The 20,939-nt window shown below is 30.0% G+C and overlaps 1 protein-coding gene across 22 annotated transcripts in view; it reads left to right on the plus strand.

Annotated features, from left to right (window-relative positions):
- The window catches only part of LOC107442536 (uncharacterized), a 287,072-nt gene that overhangs the window by 190,322 nt on the left and 75,811 nt on the right, over positions 1-20,939 (plus strand). For 19 of the 22 annotated variants that reach the window (XM_087163362.1, XM_087163373.1, XM_087163363.1 and 16 more), the window contains 15 exons: positions 1,421-1,528; positions 1,606-1,713; positions 2,150-2,257; positions 4,221-4,328; positions 5,181-5,288; positions 6,425-6,532; positions 7,764-7,871; positions 9,413-9,520; positions 12,507-12,608; positions 15,416-15,529; positions 16,318-16,425; positions 16,521-16,628; positions 18,756-18,863; positions 19,600-19,707; positions 19,804-19,914. In XM_087163362.1, coding sequence (XP_087019488.1) covers positions 1,421-1,528; positions 1,606-1,713; positions 2,150-2,257; positions 4,221-4,328; positions 5,181-5,288; positions 6,425-6,532; positions 7,764-7,871; positions 9,413-9,520; positions 12,507-12,608; positions 15,416-15,529; positions 16,318-16,425; positions 16,521-16,628; positions 18,756-18,863; positions 19,600-19,707; positions 19,804-19,914 — 1,623 coding nt within the window. The remainder of the gene's footprint in view (positions 1-1,420; positions 1,529-1,605; positions 1,714-2,149; positions 2,258-4,220; positions 4,329-5,180; positions 5,289-6,424; positions 6,533-7,763; positions 7,872-9,412; positions 9,521-12,506; positions 12,609-15,415; positions 15,530-16,317; positions 16,426-16,520; positions 16,629-18,755; positions 18,864-19,599; positions 19,708-19,803; positions 19,915-20,939) is intronic. The other 3 variants (XM_087163376.1, XM_087163383.1, XM_087163382.1) reach the window with 1 other exon arrangement.

A 20,939-nucleotide genomic window follows, 5' to 3' on the forward strand; every position in this document is an offset into this window, starting at 1 on the left:
TATGAATATTTGACAAAATTTAGTTAAACATGCTGATTTTAAGAAGCTTGATTTAAAAAATATTTAGAGAGGCAGAAGTATACTTTACAATTTTGAAAAATGTGAATTTTTATAGAACTCTCCTTCCACGTGAATTTTTTCATCAAAAAGTGATGGGTTCTGAAAAATAAAAATTTTGAACAGAGAGTTTGGACGTTTAAATGAAAATTCTGCTTTCCAGAGTATTTCTGCTTTGATGTACTCATATATATTAAAAATTTTAATAATTTTCGAAACATGTAAAAACAAAACAATGAGAAAAAGTGACCAGTTGTTTGTTTAAGTGGCTACTTTTCCTTTGTTGACTCACTAGGTAACCAGAAGTTAGTTTCAGGCCTATCATGGAGTATTAAAATATCTGGAAAAAAAAAACTTTGATATTCAAGAAATTTCAATAGATTTAAAATTTGGAAGAAAAACTGGATTTCTTGCAAAAAATTCTGCTCTACATAGTTTCTTTTTTTCCATCCTGACTCTGATTTCGTACGAATACATTTATGACTCTCCCGTCTCGAAAAGGTTAACGAAAAAGAAAATTTCTAAGTCACTCAGTGCATATTCTCTTCAATACAGCCTCACGAAAATGAGTCACATGTATTCAGATCTGAAGAACATGGTGGCCAAGTGAGCCCCAGTTCTGTGGCCTTTGGGTTCCCCAGATCCAGAATTCTGTCCCTAAAATGCTCACCCGGGACATCAAACACTCTCTTGGTCTGATGGGGTCTATCTAACTCCGTCTATCTTGTCGGAATTAGGGGCACATTGGAGGATGGGGATGAAATCATTTCCCAAAATCTTCATGGATCGTTCAGTAGTCACCATGCCGTCAGCGACCTCGACACTTTCACATTCGAATAGCCGAAAACAACAGGTTGCATGCGCATACTGGTTCCTATCATACCTGGTGGCCAGCCACAAAGTTTGAAATTTATCATACAAACCGTTTAAAAATTATGAGGGTTTTATTTCATACAGTTGAATAATTGTCACTCTGTACCTAAACCTTTTAATTTTAAGGGGGAAACAAGACAGAAAATGTTCTCTTCAGAGAATATCAAAATAGTTTTCATAAGTAGTATTACAGCATTTATTTGCTAGAAAAATAAAATTATCATGCATTATAATTTAATTTATAAAGTATCTAAAAATTTCAGTTTCAAGAGGGACAGAAGGGAAAGTGTCACCTCAGAAAGTGGGAACTTTTTTTTGTTTTTCAATGATAAACTCTATATGAGTATTTTTTTATAAAGAGATCAGTAACTAATGAAATTCATTGTAAATAGCAAATTTGCTTTATTAACAAAAAATATAAGGTTTATTAGCTTATAAAACAATAAAATGTGCTGAATAATAAAATATATCCAGGCTTTACATTTTTCAGATCCTTGCTCCAGTAAACCATGCAGTAATGGTGGAACATGCAATGTATTTGGAAACAACTTTAAATGCAGCTGTAAAATTCCATTCAGTGGAGAAAGATGCGAAAAGAGTAAAAATTTATTATCAACATAAATATTTTCTATTTAAAATGCGAATATAATTATAATTATTTCTTCTATTTTAAAGACCCATGCACAGTTAATCCCTGTAAAAACGGAGGAATATGTACTGTTTCTGAAAATGGATATAAATGCAACTGTAAAGCGCCATATTCCGGAGATAAATGTGAAAAAGGTAGTGACATTTTTTAATTATGTTTGGAGAAATTATTAAAAATAATAAAAATATTGTACTTTAAAATTCAAAACATACAATATTAAATAAATAAAAAAGGTGTTCGAAATTAATTAAAAGACATATAGAAGAAATGAAGTAAATATTACGAGATTATAGAAAAATATTTTAATAAACTGAAAAAATATTTTTGCTAGAATGCTTTTTTTCTTTCAAATAGTTAAATTACATAATTAAATTAAGCGTGATGTATCAGTTTAGAAGCTCTTTAATTTAGTTTCTTTTGACTTGTTGCTTATACATGCTTAAGATTTATATTTTTCCAACATTCCTTAAACCTTGTGATATTAGTTTTTGATATCATTTATTCCATTACATCAAATGTTTATTACTTGGTCTTAACAGTTTATAAATAGCATATTTTAAAAAATTTCAGATCCTTGTTCTGAAAACCCATGCAAAAATGGTGGAACTTGTAGTTTTAATGAAAAAGGCTTCACTTGCAAATGCAAGCAGCCCTTCAGTGGACCAACATGTCTGACAGGTATGTTTCAAAATAATGAATAATATTTTAAACATATTTTCCGATTCCTCGCTAAAGTGTACATAAATGGCTATTGTTTAAAAAAAGTATTATTAGGAAAATAATATGCTTTCAGAAGCATATTAACAACCCTTAGCTTTCAATCAAACCGGAATTTCAGAAAAAAACCTTGATGTCATCCAAGAAAATTAGCTCTTTCACAACATGACAAATTTGAACTATAAAGTTGAATTTTTCAAAGCTTTAGAGCATCCACCATCGTATTTTTTGCTATAAGATTAACACTTTGAAAATAAACATCAAATGGGAAATTTTTTTATTGTTTTGAGATTCACCTATAATTTTCAATCTTCAAAATTACAGGTTTCTAAGTGGTACACTATTTTTCAGGAAGTGAAACTAAGTTTTACACTACTTTGAATACTCAGAAGAGCGTTGGGGTAGACAACAAGCGCTATTTTACTGTCTTCATTTTATTATCTCGCTTTTGTGTCAGTGAAAGTAAACTATTGTTATCGAAGCTTTGATCATATTCCGGCTATCTACAGCGTTAATATCGCCTCGTAGAGATGGCAACGCAGGTTTCAATTATTTCATAGACACTATGAGCACAGATTCTTGTTATATTATCGCCGAAAGAATTTAATGTTAGTCAAAAGTTTCACCGCTTTCTCGTTAGTTGAATTTTTTTAATTGGCACAAACATTTAACTAGAACTTTTTGCAGAATGGTAATGCAAGTTAATATATTTTTTATATTTTTTTCCGTTGCAAACAAAATATATTTTTATAAATCATTACTTGTCAACGATATAATTTTGGACAATTTTCCGACTAGTTTGAACATTTAATTTTCAACTGGAGTAATAAACATGATGTCAGAACTGAAAAAGAGGAAAATTTTAAAATTAAAATCTACATTTTCAAATAGATAGAAATCAAAACTAAAGAGAAAAACGTTGAACACAACATTTAATTTTCAACTGAAGTCCTAAACATGATGGCAAGGCAAGATGCAATAGTTTTAACATTCATTGCATACTATTTTTTTAAAAAAAATTAATCTATATTACCTCTAAAATAAAAATAAAAATTATTGATTATTTTGTTCAAAGATCCATGCACGGCGAATCCTTCTGCAAATGACGGAACATGTAAAGTTAATTCAACTGGGATTTAAGTGCAACTTCCTCAACGGTTAAATTTCTTCTGGGAATGATTGAGGAAATTGTAGAAAATTGTTGGGGAAATAGAAATAAAGACTTAAAAGAAAGACAATGGAAGCAAGACTTTTGTTCGATATAAGGGATTTTTTGTGGTTTTTGACATTTACTGAGTATTATTTTTGTAGAAAGATTCCTTGAATTATCAAAGAAATTCCTTGAAATTCCTTGAATTATCAAAAATGTCTCTCATTTCAATCGAAGTTAAAACGTCCTTTTAATCAGATCTTCAAACTATCACGAATTTCAAATTATCTCCCCTATTTTGTTAATATATCGTGGAATTTTGATTATATGTTTGTTTATTTTCATTTTGCTTAATAATTTTATAATTCCCAACTATAATTAATTCTCCATTTTTAATAAGAAACCAGAAAAATATATAATAAAAACGGTGACAGCGAAATACATTGTAAATTCTAAATATAAATCTGATTAAACGTCAGATTTTAAATAGAAAATCAAAATCGAAATACTTTGTAAATTCTAAAATTAAAAATCGAAGTCAGAACCATAAACGACGCAGATCATCAGTCAACGCATTCTTTCAACTAAAGGAAAAATATAACTACTTTAAAAACGATTGAAAATTGAAGTACAATAACTGTTCTGCCAAATCCGTGACCCATTCATACGCCATTTACCCTGTACAAATATCTTCAGTATAAAATTAATCTTTAATATGAATTATATTACCTTTAAAATTAAAACATGATTATGGATTATTCTTTTTATTCAAAGATCCATGCACGGCCAACCCATGCGCAAATGGCGGAACATGTAAAGTTGCTTCAACTGGATTTAAGTGCAGCTGTAAATCACCATATTCTGGAGACAAATGTGAAAAAGGTAAAAAAATAAAATAATTTAAGAAAAAAAGTCAGTAAGAATTTTTTTGTTAAATGTTTTGATTCTTTTTTCTTCGTGAATTAGGAACAAAACTATATTTAAATATGTTCTGTATTAGAAGATTAGCTAATATGTACTAATACACGATAAAAAACAATAACGGTAAAGAAAAATGATGACGATGGCTTAAATTTTTAAACATAGTTTTTTTAAAAAATTTTTATTTTGTTTTTGAAATTCTCTAGCTTGCGGAACTCTCTCTCAAACACCATCAAATGACTCAACAATTTAATGCTAAAAGAGAGAAATTGGGAGGTATAAGGAACGCGGTTCCTGATTTTCTCTCGAAAGTTTCAGGACTTTTCCCAGAGAGGATTGTCTTAACAGTTAAATTTCGTCTGGGAATAATTGGGGAAATTGAAATGAAGATCTAAAAGAGAGGCGTTCAACCCATCACCTTGTTCATATAGGATTTTTGATGGTTTTTGAAATTTATTGCGTATTAATTTTTTTTTAAAAAAAACTTCTAGAACTGTCAAAATTTTTTCGCACGCCTATCAAAGTTGAAGAGTCCTTTTAATTACCACTTAACTTTTATTTGTTTTCTCGTGAAATAAAACGAATTTCAATTTACTATTAATTCTCTATTTTTCATTTAAAAAAAAACGTGAATATATATAATGAGAACGGTGACCACAAAATACATTGTAAATTCTAAATAGAAGTTGGGTTACATATTGGTTCTAAATAGAAGTCGGGTACTAATATTTTTTATATAAAATTCATCTTTAATTTGATTTATATTACCTTTAAAATTAATATCTGATTATTGATTATTCTATATATTCAAAGATCCATGCATGGCGAATCCTTGCTCAAATGGTGGAACATGTAGTTTTACTTCAACTGGATTTAAGTGCAACTGCAAATCACCATATTCTGGAGACAAATGTGAAAAAGGTAAAATTATGAAATAATTTTTAAAAAAAAATTAGTAAGATATTTTTTTTTATTTGAAAGCTTTAATTCTCTTTTCCTCATGAATTAGGAACAAAAATATATTAAAAAAATGTTCTATATTAGATGATAGCTAATATGTACTTAATGAAAACCAATAACGGTAAAGAAAAATGATGACGATAGCTCAAATTCTAAAGATATTTTTTTTTAATCTTTCATTTAGTTTTTACATATTCTAGCTCGAGGCACTCTCTTTCAAATGCTATCAAATAACAACTCACATATTTTGGGCTAATAGAAAGAAAGTGTGAGATGTTAGAAATGCACTTTCTGATTTTCTCACAAAAGATTCAAGCCTTTCTTAGAGGGGATTGTCTTAATGGTTAAATTTATTCAGGGGATGATTAAGAAAACTGAAATCAAGACCTTGAAGAAAGGCGTTGGAAGCATCACTTTTGTTCCATGTGGAGGATTTTAAATTTTTTTCTGAGATTTACTGTGTATAATTTAAAATTCTTTTCATACCAATCAAAGTTGAAACGAACTTTTAATCACCTCTTTCCTTTGTTTTCTCAGGAAATAAAAAAGAAATTTCAATTTATCTTGTCTATATTGTTAATGTATCGTGGCATATCGATTATACGTTCATTTTTTTTCTTCATTTTGCTTAATAATTGTTTAATTCTCAATTATAATTAATTCTCCATTTTTGACAAGAAACAAGAAAATATATAATGAAAACGGTGACCAAGAAACCCATTGTATATTTTAAACATAAATGAGACTTTACGGTAAGTTTTAAAATTGAAAATTTGAAATCAGAATACATTGTAAAATTTAAAATCGAAATTGCCAAAAAAGCATACTAATAATTTCGTGACCCTATCTTGCATTTCGTAAAATTATAATTTTTGTCTTCAACTCTAACTTTTCAAGATAAAATAATTCACAACGCATTCTTTCAACATTCGATTGAAATTTGAGGTACAACAATTATTCTACCTATTTCGCGCCACATTCATTCTCATTCTCCATTACTCCTGTACTAATATTTTTGATATAAAATACATTTTTAATTTAATTTTTATATTATTTAAAATGAAAACATGATTATTGATTATTCGGTTTATTCAAAGATCCATGCACGCCCAAACCTTGTGCAAATGGCGGAACGTGTAATGTTACTTCAACTGGATTTAAGTGCAGCTGCAAATCACCATATTCTGGAGACAAATGTGAAAAAGGTAAAGATGTAAAATAATTTAAGAAAAAAAAATTAGTAAGAACTTTTTTTAGCTAAAAGTTTTGATTATCTTTACTTCATAAATTAGGAACAAAAATATATTTAAAAAGGCTCTAAATTATAAGATAGCTAATATGTACTAATACATAATGAAAAACAATAACGGTAAAGAAAAATGATAAAGATGGCTTAAATTCTAAAGAGAGATTTTTTTTTCTTTTTCTTTTTTTTGTTGAAATTTTTTATATATATTCTAGCTTGTGGCACTCACTTTCTGAAACAACCTCAAATGACTCAAAAATTTAGAACTAAGAGAGAGAAAGTTCGAGATACTAGGAACGCGGTCCCTGATTTTCACTCGAAAGTTTCAATACTTTTCTGCGAGAGGATTATCTTAACGGTTTAAATTCTTCTGGAGATAATTAGGGAAATTGAAATGAAGACCAGAAGAAGGATGTTTGACGCATCTTTTTTGTTTGATATTTATAATTTTTGGTGGTCTTTGAAATTTATTGTGTATTATTAAAAAAAAACTTATCGAGCTATCAAAAAATTATTCTCCCGCCTATCGAAGCGACATTTTAATTACCACTTAACTTTTATTTGTTTTCTCGGGAAAAAACACTAATTTCAATTTATCTCCCCTATTTTGTTATTTTAGCATGATATTTTAATTTTATGTTCATTTTTTCATTTTGTTTGATAATTAATTTCTCAATTCGTAATTACTATTAATTTTCTCTTTTTTATAAGAAACATGAAAATATGTAATGACAACGATGATCACGAAATACATCGTAAATTCTAAGTAGAAAAGTCAGGTTATATAGTAAATTTTAAAATTTAAAAATGAAGTCGTATTTCATTCTAAATTGTAAAATCAAATTTTGAATACTTTCTAAATTTTAAAATTTGAAGTTGAAATCGGAATATATTGCAACTGCTAAAAAACCATATGAAAATTTTTTTGAGCCTATCTTAAAATTTATATTAGAAATTTTGTTTTCAACTAGCACTTTTCTAGATGGAATTCTTTCAACTAATTGTAAAGTAAAACTAAATACTTCAAAAACGATTTAAATTTGTGTAACAACAACTGTTCTGTCTATTCCGAGTGGCATTCCTTCGCTGTTACCTCTGCACTAATGTATTTGATAAAAAATTCATCTTTAATTTAATTATATTATCTTTAAAATGAAAACATGTTTATTGATTATTCTGTTTATTCAAAGATCCATGCACGGCCAACCCATGCGCAAATGGCGGAACATGTAGTGTTACTTCAAATGGATTTAAGTGCAATTGCAAATCACCATATTCTGGAGACAAATGTGAAAAAGGTAAAGATATAAAATAATTTTAGAAAAAAATTAGTAAAATTTTTTTTTAGCTAAAAGTTTTGATTATCCTTTCTTCAGAAATTAGAAAAAAAAATATATTTAGAAATATTTAAATTAATAGATAGGTAATATGTACTTGTACATAACGAGAAACAATAACGGTAAAGAAATATAATAACGATGGCGTTAATGCTGAAGACAGTTTCTTTTTTAATTTTTACTTAGTTTTTGAAAGTATTTTATCTTGAGGTACTTTCTCTGAAACACGCTCAAATAACTCAAAAATTTAGGGCTACTAAAGTGGGAAAGTGTGAGACGTCAGGCACGCACTTCCTGATTTTTTCTCGAAAGTGTCAGTACTTTTGTGTGTTGCAGAACATAAAAGATAATCATTCATGCCTCATGCGGTTACTTATCGAATATTATTATAAATAAATAAAGAATCGCGAACAAGTCTTAAAGAAATTAATTTTCTGTAAAATCGGCTGAAAATGTAATATACTGTAGTTAAAAATTTTGATCGGAATTTATATTTGACACAAAAATTGATAGTTTCTGAGGTACGAAGAATTAAACCATGAGTAAGTAATTCTCTATTCTCGCATGACATTAACATTAAAAAAGGAAATTGAAAAAAAAAATTGTTAGTAATGAAGTTAGAGTAAGCTGTGAAAAGGTTAGTACATCAAAATGTTTAATGGTAAATGAATAGCTATCATTACTACTTTTTATTCACCTAAGGCGATGCTTCCTGCCTCAAGTACATATAAAATTTTTAGTCAATTTGCAGGGAATTAATTTTAATAAGATTTGTGTGAGTCACTTTTAGCATTTCGTCATTAGTGATTTTTCAAAATGTACTGTGCTCAATATTATGTATTCATTGAAAGCTATACATTTAGGTTCACTGTTGGCATAACCAGATAACCTTGTTACGAGATTGCAACAAAAACACCACATTCATGAAGACTCATTATGGATGCCAGGTGTGTCTTTTTTTACTCCGATGCGCAGTTGAAAAAGGTTTCTATACCTTCCCTTAGTGACGTCCCATTTTGACGTCATCCAGATGTTGTCAACCTGGCGTGAGACTATAATGTGGCATTGAGATCCAGTGAGACGAAACTGTTACATATTGTCTCTACGAGTTGATCGTGTGACTAAATTGTGAAGCGTCACGTCTTCATCACAAGGTTACTCCAATACGACAATTTAATGTGTTCTTTTTGACATTTAGGTGACGTCAAAGTGTGACGTCACCAAAGGTGGACATAGTAACCTTTTAATCTACTCATTGAATTTTTAAAGTCTCACGTGACTTCCCAATCAAGTTTCCGCGACTGTTGCATTTTTGTCGCAATCTTGTATTGGTACATTCTGGATAATGCTTAAAACATTTAGCTATTTCACTTGTTTATAAATACATAGGAAAATATTAAATATCTCTAAAACTGAACATGTCCTTAGTGTATGACTTTTAGACTTGTGTACAGGTTTACTTCACAATCATTACATTTTCTATGCTTGTATTTTTTTTGTAGATCCATGCAATCCGAATCCTTGCAAAAATGGAGGTTCATGCCAAATTAGTGGAAGTGACTTCGTATGCAAATGCAACGGGCACTTTGATGGAAAAACGTGTGATACACGTAAACATACATTTTATTATTAGTGTAGCCATAGTAATGGTTAATACAGTTATTAATATAGGGGAGAGTCGGGTAGCACCGCCCACTTAAGGAGTATTGCTTATATTTCTGTATAATATTGAGTAATAATCAATATTTTTGTATGTTTCTATTGCTTTACCATCTAATTAAATAATGCAAAAAGAATAAACCAAAAAAAGAATAGTTTAACTTAAAAAATAGAAATTTAAAAAAACATGTTTTTCAACTCTTTTCAAAAGGTGTCGGGTAGCCCCGCCCAGTTACAAAAATTATGTTTTTTGACTGTTTTTTCAGGTATAAATGAAAGTGACCAATGTATTGACAATTGATAAACCTTATTTATCATTTTTATCACAAAATAATTTTATTTATTACATATTTATATACTTTTAGTGAATTCTATCATTCAATAACAACCCTTTAATAACAACAATATTTGTTGTTAAAAATGCATATAACATTCAAATTTGAAGCAATAAAATAATAATCTTTCCAACCGTACATTTATCGACGAAATAAAAATGGGCAGTGACACCCGACATTCATGTGAGCGGGGCAACCCGAAATCCAATTTTTTTGTAAATTTGTAATTACTCGAACAATTTTTCACATAGAAACTTCTTTCTTCGTGCAAATTAAACTTAAGACTACATACTTTATTGCTGTATGTATAGAAAAAATTATTTTTTAAGTGTTGAAATGAAGTTTAATAGCAACTTTCAACCAATTTTTCTTAATTTCATGACTACTGTATTCAACATATTTTCAAAACTATTGTTTACCATGTTAACAGCTGCATAAATACTTGAAACTTTGAAAATAATCTTTTTTTAATATAACAATTAATGTCCGATGGCCCATTGATTTGAAAAAATATTCTATACGCATGAAATTGATTGTGGGCGGGGCTACCCGACTCTCCCCTAATTGCAGTTACCATTAAAAATGCTCAAACACTCGTTTGTATTTTCATAACATTATCACTGCCAACTATTAAGCTTTGAGAGGAATTCCAAAAAGCATGAAAACCTTGCGTCGGAATTTTCTTTTTATTAACACGAAAATGTTTCTACTAATGACATTTTTTTAAAAATTATTTTGTAAAGCTTTTTTACAGAGTATTGCTACTAAAGGCCTGGTTCCTTAGGACAGGACGCCATCAGCTGGAGATCAGCGCTAACCTCTGATTGGTTCATTTGTGAGTTTGATAGCATACGTCATCGAGTTCAAGATGAGCGTTTGATGACGTACACTATCAAACTCACAAATGGACCAATCAGAAGTTAGCGCTGATTTCCAGCTGACGGCGTCCTGTCCTAAGGAACCAGGCCTTTAGGTAAAATGATCGCTTAGGTCAATATTGACGTTTTAGCTGACGTCACACTATCAATAGGTTTAAATTGCATTGTCCATTAAAATGTCATGACAAGGTGGATTTCAGCTTGAGCATACAAGACTTTGCGAAAAGAAACCTTATAATTACCTAAATTTAAGATTATTTTCGCCTTGAGACTAGCTTCATGAAAGGATTTTCTCACGATTTAAAACCTTGAGTCAACCGCGGTTTAAGGTTTCATTTATGGAAGGCTGTTCTCCAAGGTTTTGGATTAGGGTAATTTGCGCAGAATAGAGCAGATTGTTACAGATCTCGTTTTATGGTTAGAAGATTTACACATAAACCGTATTACAAACCTTTTAAGGTTTACATTAAAAGTTTTTGTTGAGTTAAAATAAACCTTACTTTGCTATCAGGGATATCTTTTCAAGTAATTGTGCAGACATAAATTGAGAAAGATTAAAAGAAGCAAAAAAAGAAAAAAAGAATTGAATTTTCAAAGCCTTAAAATACCTAATAATATTGGTATAACTGGGTTCTCATGAAATTTAAATTTTTTTAATGGGAATAGAAAGTTTAGTTTCAGGAATATTTTCAGGTATTCTCGCCATTCAAGTAATGGTAGCGAAGATTTGTTGGCCACTCTTTCAGGAGCCCCATATTAGGTTCGCCAACGTTGTTTCCATAGTAAGAAGAGCGCAGAGAATGAAAGAGAACTGGGATTCGAACCCATTACCTTTCTGATCTAAGGTCAGCTCTGTGATCACTATACAAAAGGGTCGACAGGTTCTAGAATATGGAGTTCTCCTTTCCTAAGATACCATTTTCAGCTTTAGAGAAGCAATTGGGTATATGCTTATTATAATAAAGGGCCAATTTCCACAATATGAAAACGATTATTCAATAAGATGAAAATATGGGCTTCTTATACTTATTTTAACGTACAGCGCGTATTTTAAATGTTATTTCTCAAGAACTTTTAAGCCAATTTTATGTTAAATTTTAGAATTTTCTTTTAAAATTAGGTGGAAAAAATCTGGCAAAAAACTGGTATGTCCTACCTACAGTGTATAATTTTTCTAGCATTAAAACATCAAGTAATAAAAGTTAATAAACAAGAATTTTTTTTTCCGTATAAATGAGTTCAACAAATCCGCATAAAAAATTTGTTTACCGGAAATGTTATAAAAAAAATAATCTAAAAATTGAAATTAGCATAAAGGGGTCAAAACGTTTCACCGCTCTATTGATGCGATATTTTGTAGAATGCAAATGCGTCGGAAAAGAACGCATGCTTTATCAGATAAATAACGCTTTTTCGTTGATTCCAAAACCTATTCATGTTTACGTATGAACATTTGCACTAACTAAATGGTATATTATAGACTATTAAGACTGCATCTTAGTACATGACAGTCTTATTATTATATGAAACGTTACTAATGTGCTTCTTTATTTATTTTGCGCACTGTACTTTTTACTTTTCATATGATATCAAATTTATTATAAATTTTTTTGTGGTTAAAAAGAAAATTAAAATACAATTAAATGCATAATTTTAAAGAGACAGTATTTATAAAATAACTGGTTAGATATCAATATAAATAAAGACATTTCATGTATTTTTAGCATGTGATTGTGAAAATGGACACTGCGTAAGAGATACATCAGGAAAAATGCAATGTATTTGTCTACCAGAATATGGAAAAGAATCTACGTGGAAATGCAAAGGTTTGAAACTAAAAATTATTTTATTTTATTTTATTAAGTCGTTCTACTTATTCTGAATGTTAATAACAAGAACGTAGTGTTATCTGTTACAGTTTGATGCAACAATACAATTGTGAATTTAGTTAACGCATCAACAGTTTTACCAAATGTGTTTAGTTAATATTTTTTTCAATATAACTTCTATGAGTTTCCTGATTCTATATTCTCAGTGATATTACGCCTTCAGTATTGATTGATTAATATTTAATTGGGTAATCAAACTAGGTTTTCTTAACGGCAGCCTGTTTATGACACATTCGTCCCATTGAATATCATTGAGTTTGGAATTGAATAATCCTTACATTAAATGTTCGATTTTGCAATTGTTGTAGTTGCAATTTTTTTATGTCGTACAAGAGCTACACAATGGGCTATTGGCGACGATGTGGGAAGAATTCCGGAGGGTGTACTGAAGACATACCATTACAATTGTTTTCCGATGCTAAAGATATGGTGCCCTCACTTGAGTAGCCTGGTGACCTGAGCGAAGTCGAGCACTTCACAGAAGAACATTTTAACGAGGGCCAATACAGTACACCCTCGGTCCCATCACAAGCTTCTCAAAATGGTCACCCACCCGCACACTGATTGCAGGTGGGCTTCATTTTCGAAATGTAATCTACGAATTAAGGGATACATTTTTCAACATTAATATAAATCAATATTGATTGCTCATGCTGAATAATTCCTAAAACTATTCTTCTAAAGATCCAAATCACCAATTTCTTCCCTCTTAATCCATGAGAGCTACAAGAACAATTACGAAGCATAAAACTCCAAAATGGAAAGTCAGAGTACTACTTTTACAACTCCTACTTCTCACACTATTACTTCCTAGTTAACCGAGTGCTCTTTCTGCCACGAATGGGTACTTTTATGAGGGGAATTGCGCCACAGTGAACTGATTGCAAGGACATGGTCTTCAGTAGAACACCAAAGTCTAGCATCTCTACGATCAGTGAATCATAGGTGCGTGGTATCGATTCGCGTTAAACTGTTCAATCGTGAAGTGATAGACCTCGCTCACGCCTCACCATGCTACTAAAGAGGAGAAGCCATCCCCTCAGCATAGGATCAAAATGGTGATAGCATGTCTTCAGATCATCCTCAGGGATGTTTTCCAGATTGTCAACGATAGCTGATTTTGCAGCTTTAGTGCGACGTAAATAAATTACTACTACTATCTAGAGAGGAGGACATGACGTTTTTTGAGCATCTTGTGGTTTGAACACGCTCTGTGAAAGATGTAAGCTGAAATGAAGAAATTAGTTATAAAATTTGAACCTGCTGCTTCCGAGTTACAGAGTATTTGGTGAAACAGCAAGATTTCTATTCCGAGAAGGTGCATCCCCTCTGCGGAAGATCAAAATGGTGACAGGATGTCTTTCAGGAAATGACGAGATGGTCTTTGATAAGTTAAATTTCAATCGGTCAGTACAGAAAATGATAATCACTGAGATAAAATCAGGAAACGCATAAGAGCTTGATAAAAAACATAAACTGAGTGCACGAATTAATGTTGTTGAATTGAATGAAGATGTGTTACAAAATTCACAACTGCAGTTGTTTTACTCTTTCTGATTAAGATTCTTTGCATTGATAGGCACAAATTTGTTTTACACTTAGTACTTATTTTGAAGAATATGATATTTCAATTAAGCACTGTATTTTATAATATATATAATAATATATGAATTGACTTTTTTTAAACGCTTTTTTATATTTGTCAACTACTGTTTTACGAACGATATTTTCCAGTGGTAGTCAATGTTAAGCTTTAATATTAGATTTACCGGTTTTACAGCAATGCTAAAGGTTACTTCGGTGAAATAAAAAGTATTAGAGTATTTACCTTTAACTCAATGTCTATGTTCTTGTTTAAAGAGACATAGCATATCTAATTTAAAAGAGCATCTGCATACATATTTAAACTTATAATAATTGTATTCGACACCACTAAGTGGTACATTACATATATATATGCATTAAAGGGTAAATGTCCTACAACATTTCTTAAAGACGCATTTTGTAAAGGCACCTTTTGCAAAATTATTTTAGCCATCAGAGAGCAAAGAATTTAAAAAGCACATATAGTAATCCTCAATTATACCTTTGTATGCTTTTTTTTAAAAAAATGCTTCGAACTTTAATGGTTTTAACCTGCTTTTCCAATACGAAAACTATATATCAAAAATCGTTAAAGTGGACAGCTATGCTTTTTATAAACCTTGCAATATTAATGATACTCGTCGGATATTAATGCGTCAGCACATTTTCTATAGCTACCAACTTCTACAGTTATTAGGAAAGATTTTACCAAGTGGTGGTAAAAAAATTATTTAAACTAGCAAGCATTTTATAAAAATCAAGCTTCTTCGCCATTACTTAAAATCATAGTTTCATAACTAATCAACCTCACTTGTATGTGTTTGAATTACTGATTCATCCGTGTGGATAAAACAGTTTTTAGAAACTTTCAAAATCGATTTATCAATTTTAACCAAGTTAACCAGTATCTCTAGAAAACTAAACAAATAATAGAGAATCTCTAAAAGAACATTAAAAAATTTACAACTTTCAATAATTGAAAAAAAGGGAAAAATAACAGATGAGGAAGTCAGTTGCCAGCTACAGCAGGCAGGTACTTTGTATCACCTCATATCAAGTCAAATATATATCAATATATGTTTGTTTAATGTCTGTTTGTAATGTTAGTTTGTTTAATAGATCATTGAACTATTTTAGTTATTTGTATTCTTTTACTTTAGCCTGTGAATGCGGAAAAGGAGCAAATTGCACATTCGAATCAGAGTTTATAGTTCTAGAGAAAAAAAAGTGTATTTGCCCTAAAGGTTCAACTGAAATTGATGGAGTTTGCATTAGTAAGTTTGAATACTAATAGTCTTAATTTTTTTAAGCAGCTGTTAAAATAGTTAAATATTTATTTAAATGTAAAGAATTGAATATATATATATATATATATTGTTAATTTTAGTATAAAATATATTTGAATGAAAAAAGGGTGAGGTTTGAAATATTTATGCACTCAAGTAATTATTTGCTTACTTGTGGTACCTACTTTTTCAATAAAACGAAATGCAATCCGATGAAAAATATAATAAAGAGGAGAGAACAAAATTAAAAGGACATTTTAGTAAATTTTAAAGCAAACACGTCTTGACATCAAAATAAAATTTTATGTTCAATTTTATGTAATGTTATTACATTATGTTTTTTAAATGCATAAATTAATTATTCATAATTTTTTTAAAAATAAAAGCACTTAAAGGTAATGAATATTCATTAATTTAAAATTTTCGTTCATTTGCTTACTTTAATTTATTGATTCTGAAAACTATTTTATGTCTTTTAAATCAGTACTTTTAAAATATTTTTTTCATTATTTTCTTAGCGTGTCTGAAAAATATCTGGTTTTTATATGTTAGTTTGGTAATTGTGCTGAACTTGTATCAGTTAGTAAAAAAAGATTCAGTTTTTATCAGTTAGTAAAAAAAAAATTAATATCTTCTTAGAGCACACTTTCAGTTGATTTTCGGAAATAGCATGTAATGCTATGTCAGTTAATTATTGTAAAATTTGATTTTTTTTTAGAATTTAAGTTCTACGTCTTTCAAAATTGATGCGTTTATACTACATTCATTTTTTTAAGATCCTTGTGATAAGAAACCTTGTTTGAATGGTGGAACTTGTCAACCAAATGGGAAAGACTATAAATGCACTTGTGTACCTCCCTTCAATGGAACAAAATGTGAGATAAGTAAGTTTATTTTACATTTGGATTTTTTATAATGCTGATACGAATTATGGAACCAATAAACTTTAACAATACAAAGCATTCCCTTTATTGTACAGGTCCGTGCGACAAGAATCCATGCCAAAATGGTGGGACGTGCAATGTGGAAAAAACAGGCTTTAACTGCAAGTGTGTGAATCCGTTTAAAGGAAATGTTTGCCAAATAGGTATATCATCATTTTATAATCATTACTCTGTCAGAAAAATTGGTCCGATGTCAAACCATGTTAATGGTGTATTGAACTATAACATCGTGCAAGTTTTCTACAATCAATATAAGGTGTTAAATTTAACCATTGGAATTGAGCAATTGTATCATGGAATCAAATTTAAAATGTTGTAATTTGCTCGATAGTCTAGTCAGTGTAGGAATTTATTAAGGATACAGAAAAATTGAACGATATTAAGGGTTGAACAACCTTGGAAATTTACAAAATTAAACTTATTTAAGTCTATAAATCATGTAGTTTAATATTGCACAACGCAATAACAGGTACAAAAATAGTCCACCAAGATTATTGAATTTGTATTAAACTATTCCTCACAGAAATTGACAGTTTCCCGGATTCAAAAGGCATTTAAGTTTCATTACTTTTCATTCAGTAGATGCCAGATATCAGGGCAAGTATTTGAAGTTAAGGATTATTGCAGTGATCAGTAAAAAATGTAAATAAATGATAAATGAATTAAAAGAGGACTCATTCGTTCGTTCGTGAACTCTATAAATATTTTTCTTATGTGGCACCTTGAAATTGAATATTTCTCTATCTATTGGCAACATTATAGTTATTATTCAATTTGTTAGGTTGTTAGTAATTTAAGTAGAGTAAGAAAATTAGTTTTACCTTAAGTAATTATCCAGATTAATTTAATTGTTGGTTTATTGAGTTAGTTTCAGTAATAATTTAAGTTATGTTGAACAGTTTGTTGTATGCAAAATATTTCTTAGAATATTTCTGCGTGTGTGTGTCTTTTAAATTAAAAATTCAGTTATGAAGTAATTATTTAGAGTTATTTCTAATAACCAAAATGGCTGTTGAAATTTTAAACATTAAAATGGGGTATGGTGTAGTAGACTGTTATACCTATTATTGGTGACAGAGGTTTGCTTTTTTGAGCAATATCATATATACATTATACGATACTCTAGTTATGGATAGAGAGGTGAGTGATGAAGTAGTATAAAACATGTAACAGAGAATTGTGGTGATTTTTTTTACCCTATCTCCTGTCAGATATGGAAATAGTTTTCATACTTCTGCGGTTAACTATGATGAGATATCTCAAATTCATGCTTATGGTAGTTTGTGCAATTTAATGACTGCAAAACAGATTTTAAAATACTACTACATAAAGAATTTTAACAAAAACTTGGACATCTCTCGATAGTACTTAAAATTGAAATCAAAGCACTTCCGAAAGCAAAGTAAAGAAACCTCAAAGTTAAAAAAAAAACCTCATTCAGCAGCTAGACAGTGGAAAAGTTTGGTTAATTCACTATTTAAAACTAATTGGGGGATGGGTTGAAGAATTAGAATAGTTAAATATAGTTGGGCTGTGCATTAAATTTAGTTTCAATTAAAGTTTACATGTTGTACAGAAGTAAAAAAAAATGAACCTAATGATTGGATCTTCACGTTCAATATTAATGATGCGAGGGGATAATCTCACGTGTGCTAATTTTTTAGAGCTGGAGATATTTTAAGTAACGAAATCAAACACTAAAACGTACTTTCTTTGAATTAAAAAACCTTTGTTTGTCAGAACTCCAAAATATAGGGCGTAGCCACAATCTGGGAAATAGTTTACCCATAGTTTGATCAAGAGAGCAGTCAAAACTTTGAATCAAATACGTTAGAAAAAAAAGTATATTTATTAAAAAAAAAAGTACGTTTTTGTGTCTGATTTCGTAAGCTAAAATATCATTTGCAGTATACAATTAGCATATTTGAAGCTACCCCCTCGTACCATTAAGATTGTGTCCTAAATCGTGAAGATCCGAACATTGGATCAACAGACATTCAGAGTGGCCCTTCTTAGCTTTAGAACACGATATATGAAAAAGTTAAAAGTTGACCAAGATTTTCACCATTAGGGCTGGTTTCATAATAAAAACCTTTTTTTAGCTGTCACTAGAGGAGAGTTCAATAATTTCAAGAAGGAACATAATATTCAACGCAACAACCCTTTCTTCTGCTTGACTGCAATTATTCCGCGTTTCTTTTAAAATCTATGACACACGTGCCACAAATGAGAAAATATGCAATAGATTTATCATGCATATTTATTCACAGATCCTTGCACAAATAAACCATGCCGAGATAGAGGTACCTGCAGGGTTCTTGGGAACTCATTTAATTGCACCTGTGAAAAACCTTTTTCAGGAAACACTTGCGAAATTGGTGAGTAGGAAGTTATTTCTCTTTTAAGTATTTAGCCGCCATTTTAATTGTTTTTTATAATTTCCTTATTCTAAATGATAAAATGTTTTCGTATTTTGTTTTCTAATAGTTTGAAAAGCATATTCTTTTAATCTTGTTCCAGTTTATGCAAATCCATATTAATGTGTGAAAGGATTATATGTGATATACATGTGCAGAAAGGATTTGAGTGTGCAGAAAGGACATGTGCAGAAAGGATTCATTTCACCAATTAATACTTCAGTTTTTATACATATATTATCATGTTAAAAACACAACCTTTATAGACTTGTCCCCCTTTTTTTTAAAGAAAAAGTACATAGATGCCAACTTGCTCCGGACAGCAAATATATATTTTAAAGTGGTAGTTTATCAATCGTGATTTTTGGTTTAATAAATTCAATTTAGTAAATTTTTATCCACCACTATTTCTAAATAATTCGTAGGTTTATATAATTCACTATTTCCTAGTGATTATGTCGTATAGTACGCCATACAAAGCAAGCAATAATAGTCAAATATTTGCAAATTATTTATTTAAATTTTAAAATTATTTTGGCATGTCTGGAGCAGTTGGCATCTCTGAGTCTTTTTTGGCATCAATGACTTTGTAAAATCTCATTTTTGAAATCGGCTTGCCAGTCAGTACAATTGTTTCCGTATGATTGTTCTTTATTTTAAATTATATAAATTATTACACCTGACCAATTTTTTTCAGACCCTTGCACTGTTGGTCCTTGCAAGAATGGTGGCACATGCAGCCTTTATGGCATTAATTTTAAATGCCAATGCAAATCTCCCTATTTTGGAGAAACATGCACGAAAGGTAAGTAACGCTGCTTTTATCTGAAAATGTATTTTTTAAATGTTAAATAAAAAGAAAAACCGCCAGTGTTTAATGATTTGTTTTAACTTATTCCAGATCCTTGCACGAGCAATCCATGTCTTAACGGTGGCTCTTGTACATTTGATAAGAATGGCTTCTACAAGTGCGCATGTAAACTTCCTTATTCTGGAAAGAATTGTGAAACAGGTAAAGCACAAAACAATTATTCTGGTTTTAAAAAATGAATGAAAGTTTAATCCGTTCATTACAAGTGCCGTATTTGTCCGGCACTCATGAGATGAACTGTGTGTACAAAGCACCGTATTGCATGAGGGCCGTATTTAGTCAGAGTGATACTGTTTGATAACTAATAATATTACTAACAATATATTTTTAAAGAACTTAGTAAGTATGTTGCATTTTTATTTATAATGCTTACAAAATCTCCAAATATAGTTATATAATCTTTAAATAATAAAACCCAAATATCAACTTACTGAAATGCAATGTGAACACTTCACGGCACGATTTACCGTTCAGTGGCGTTGCTTGCTATAATAAATTGCCACAACTGAAAGGTTAACAAAGTAAAAAGAAAAAAAAAACTTAATAAATAATACTGGGCTGAAAGTAAGACGGAAAAGAGAAAAAACGGCGGATAGAAATATTTAATTAACTTTCGTGCGGCGTAAGACAAGCTTACAATTCTTTAACGTGTGAACAGAAAAAACGAAGAGTCATTAGATACGCTATAACCAGGGTTGAAAGCCTATATATACCGAGACGGAAAAGAGCAAAAACTAGTACGAAAGTCATTTTTGTCGAGGAACATTACATTTCTGTAACTGCCAAGAGAAGAGAATCAAGTTACTTTTTCTAAAAACTGGTTCAAACTGAACTGGTTTTACTACCAGCTCCTCCATTTTTTTCGTCTCGCTTTCACCAATAGTTATAACTGTTAAAAAAAAAGAAAAGAAAAAAACATCGGCAGTCATGGATATTTTACTTTTTCGAAAACAGGAAATAATTATAACTTCGATAGGCATGGATAATTTAATTATTGCTTGTTTAGGAGAAGTAAAATATCCATGACTACTGTGATGCCACAATTGGCATTACATGTATCTTACCTTTTGAAATATCGTTAATTAATTAAACTTATTTTTCTAATCATATTAATCGAATTATATTTAAATTAAATCAATAAGTTAATAATTATTGAAGCTAGCATA

This window comes from Parasteatoda tepidariorum, chromosome 5, assembly GCF_982258835.1.
Source record: "Parasteatoda tepidariorum strain Cologne lab strain chromosome 5, Ptep-v5.0, whole genome shotgun sequence".
NCBI lineage: Eukaryota > Metazoa > Arthropoda > Arachnida > Araneae > Theridiidae > Parasteatoda > Parasteatoda tepidariorum.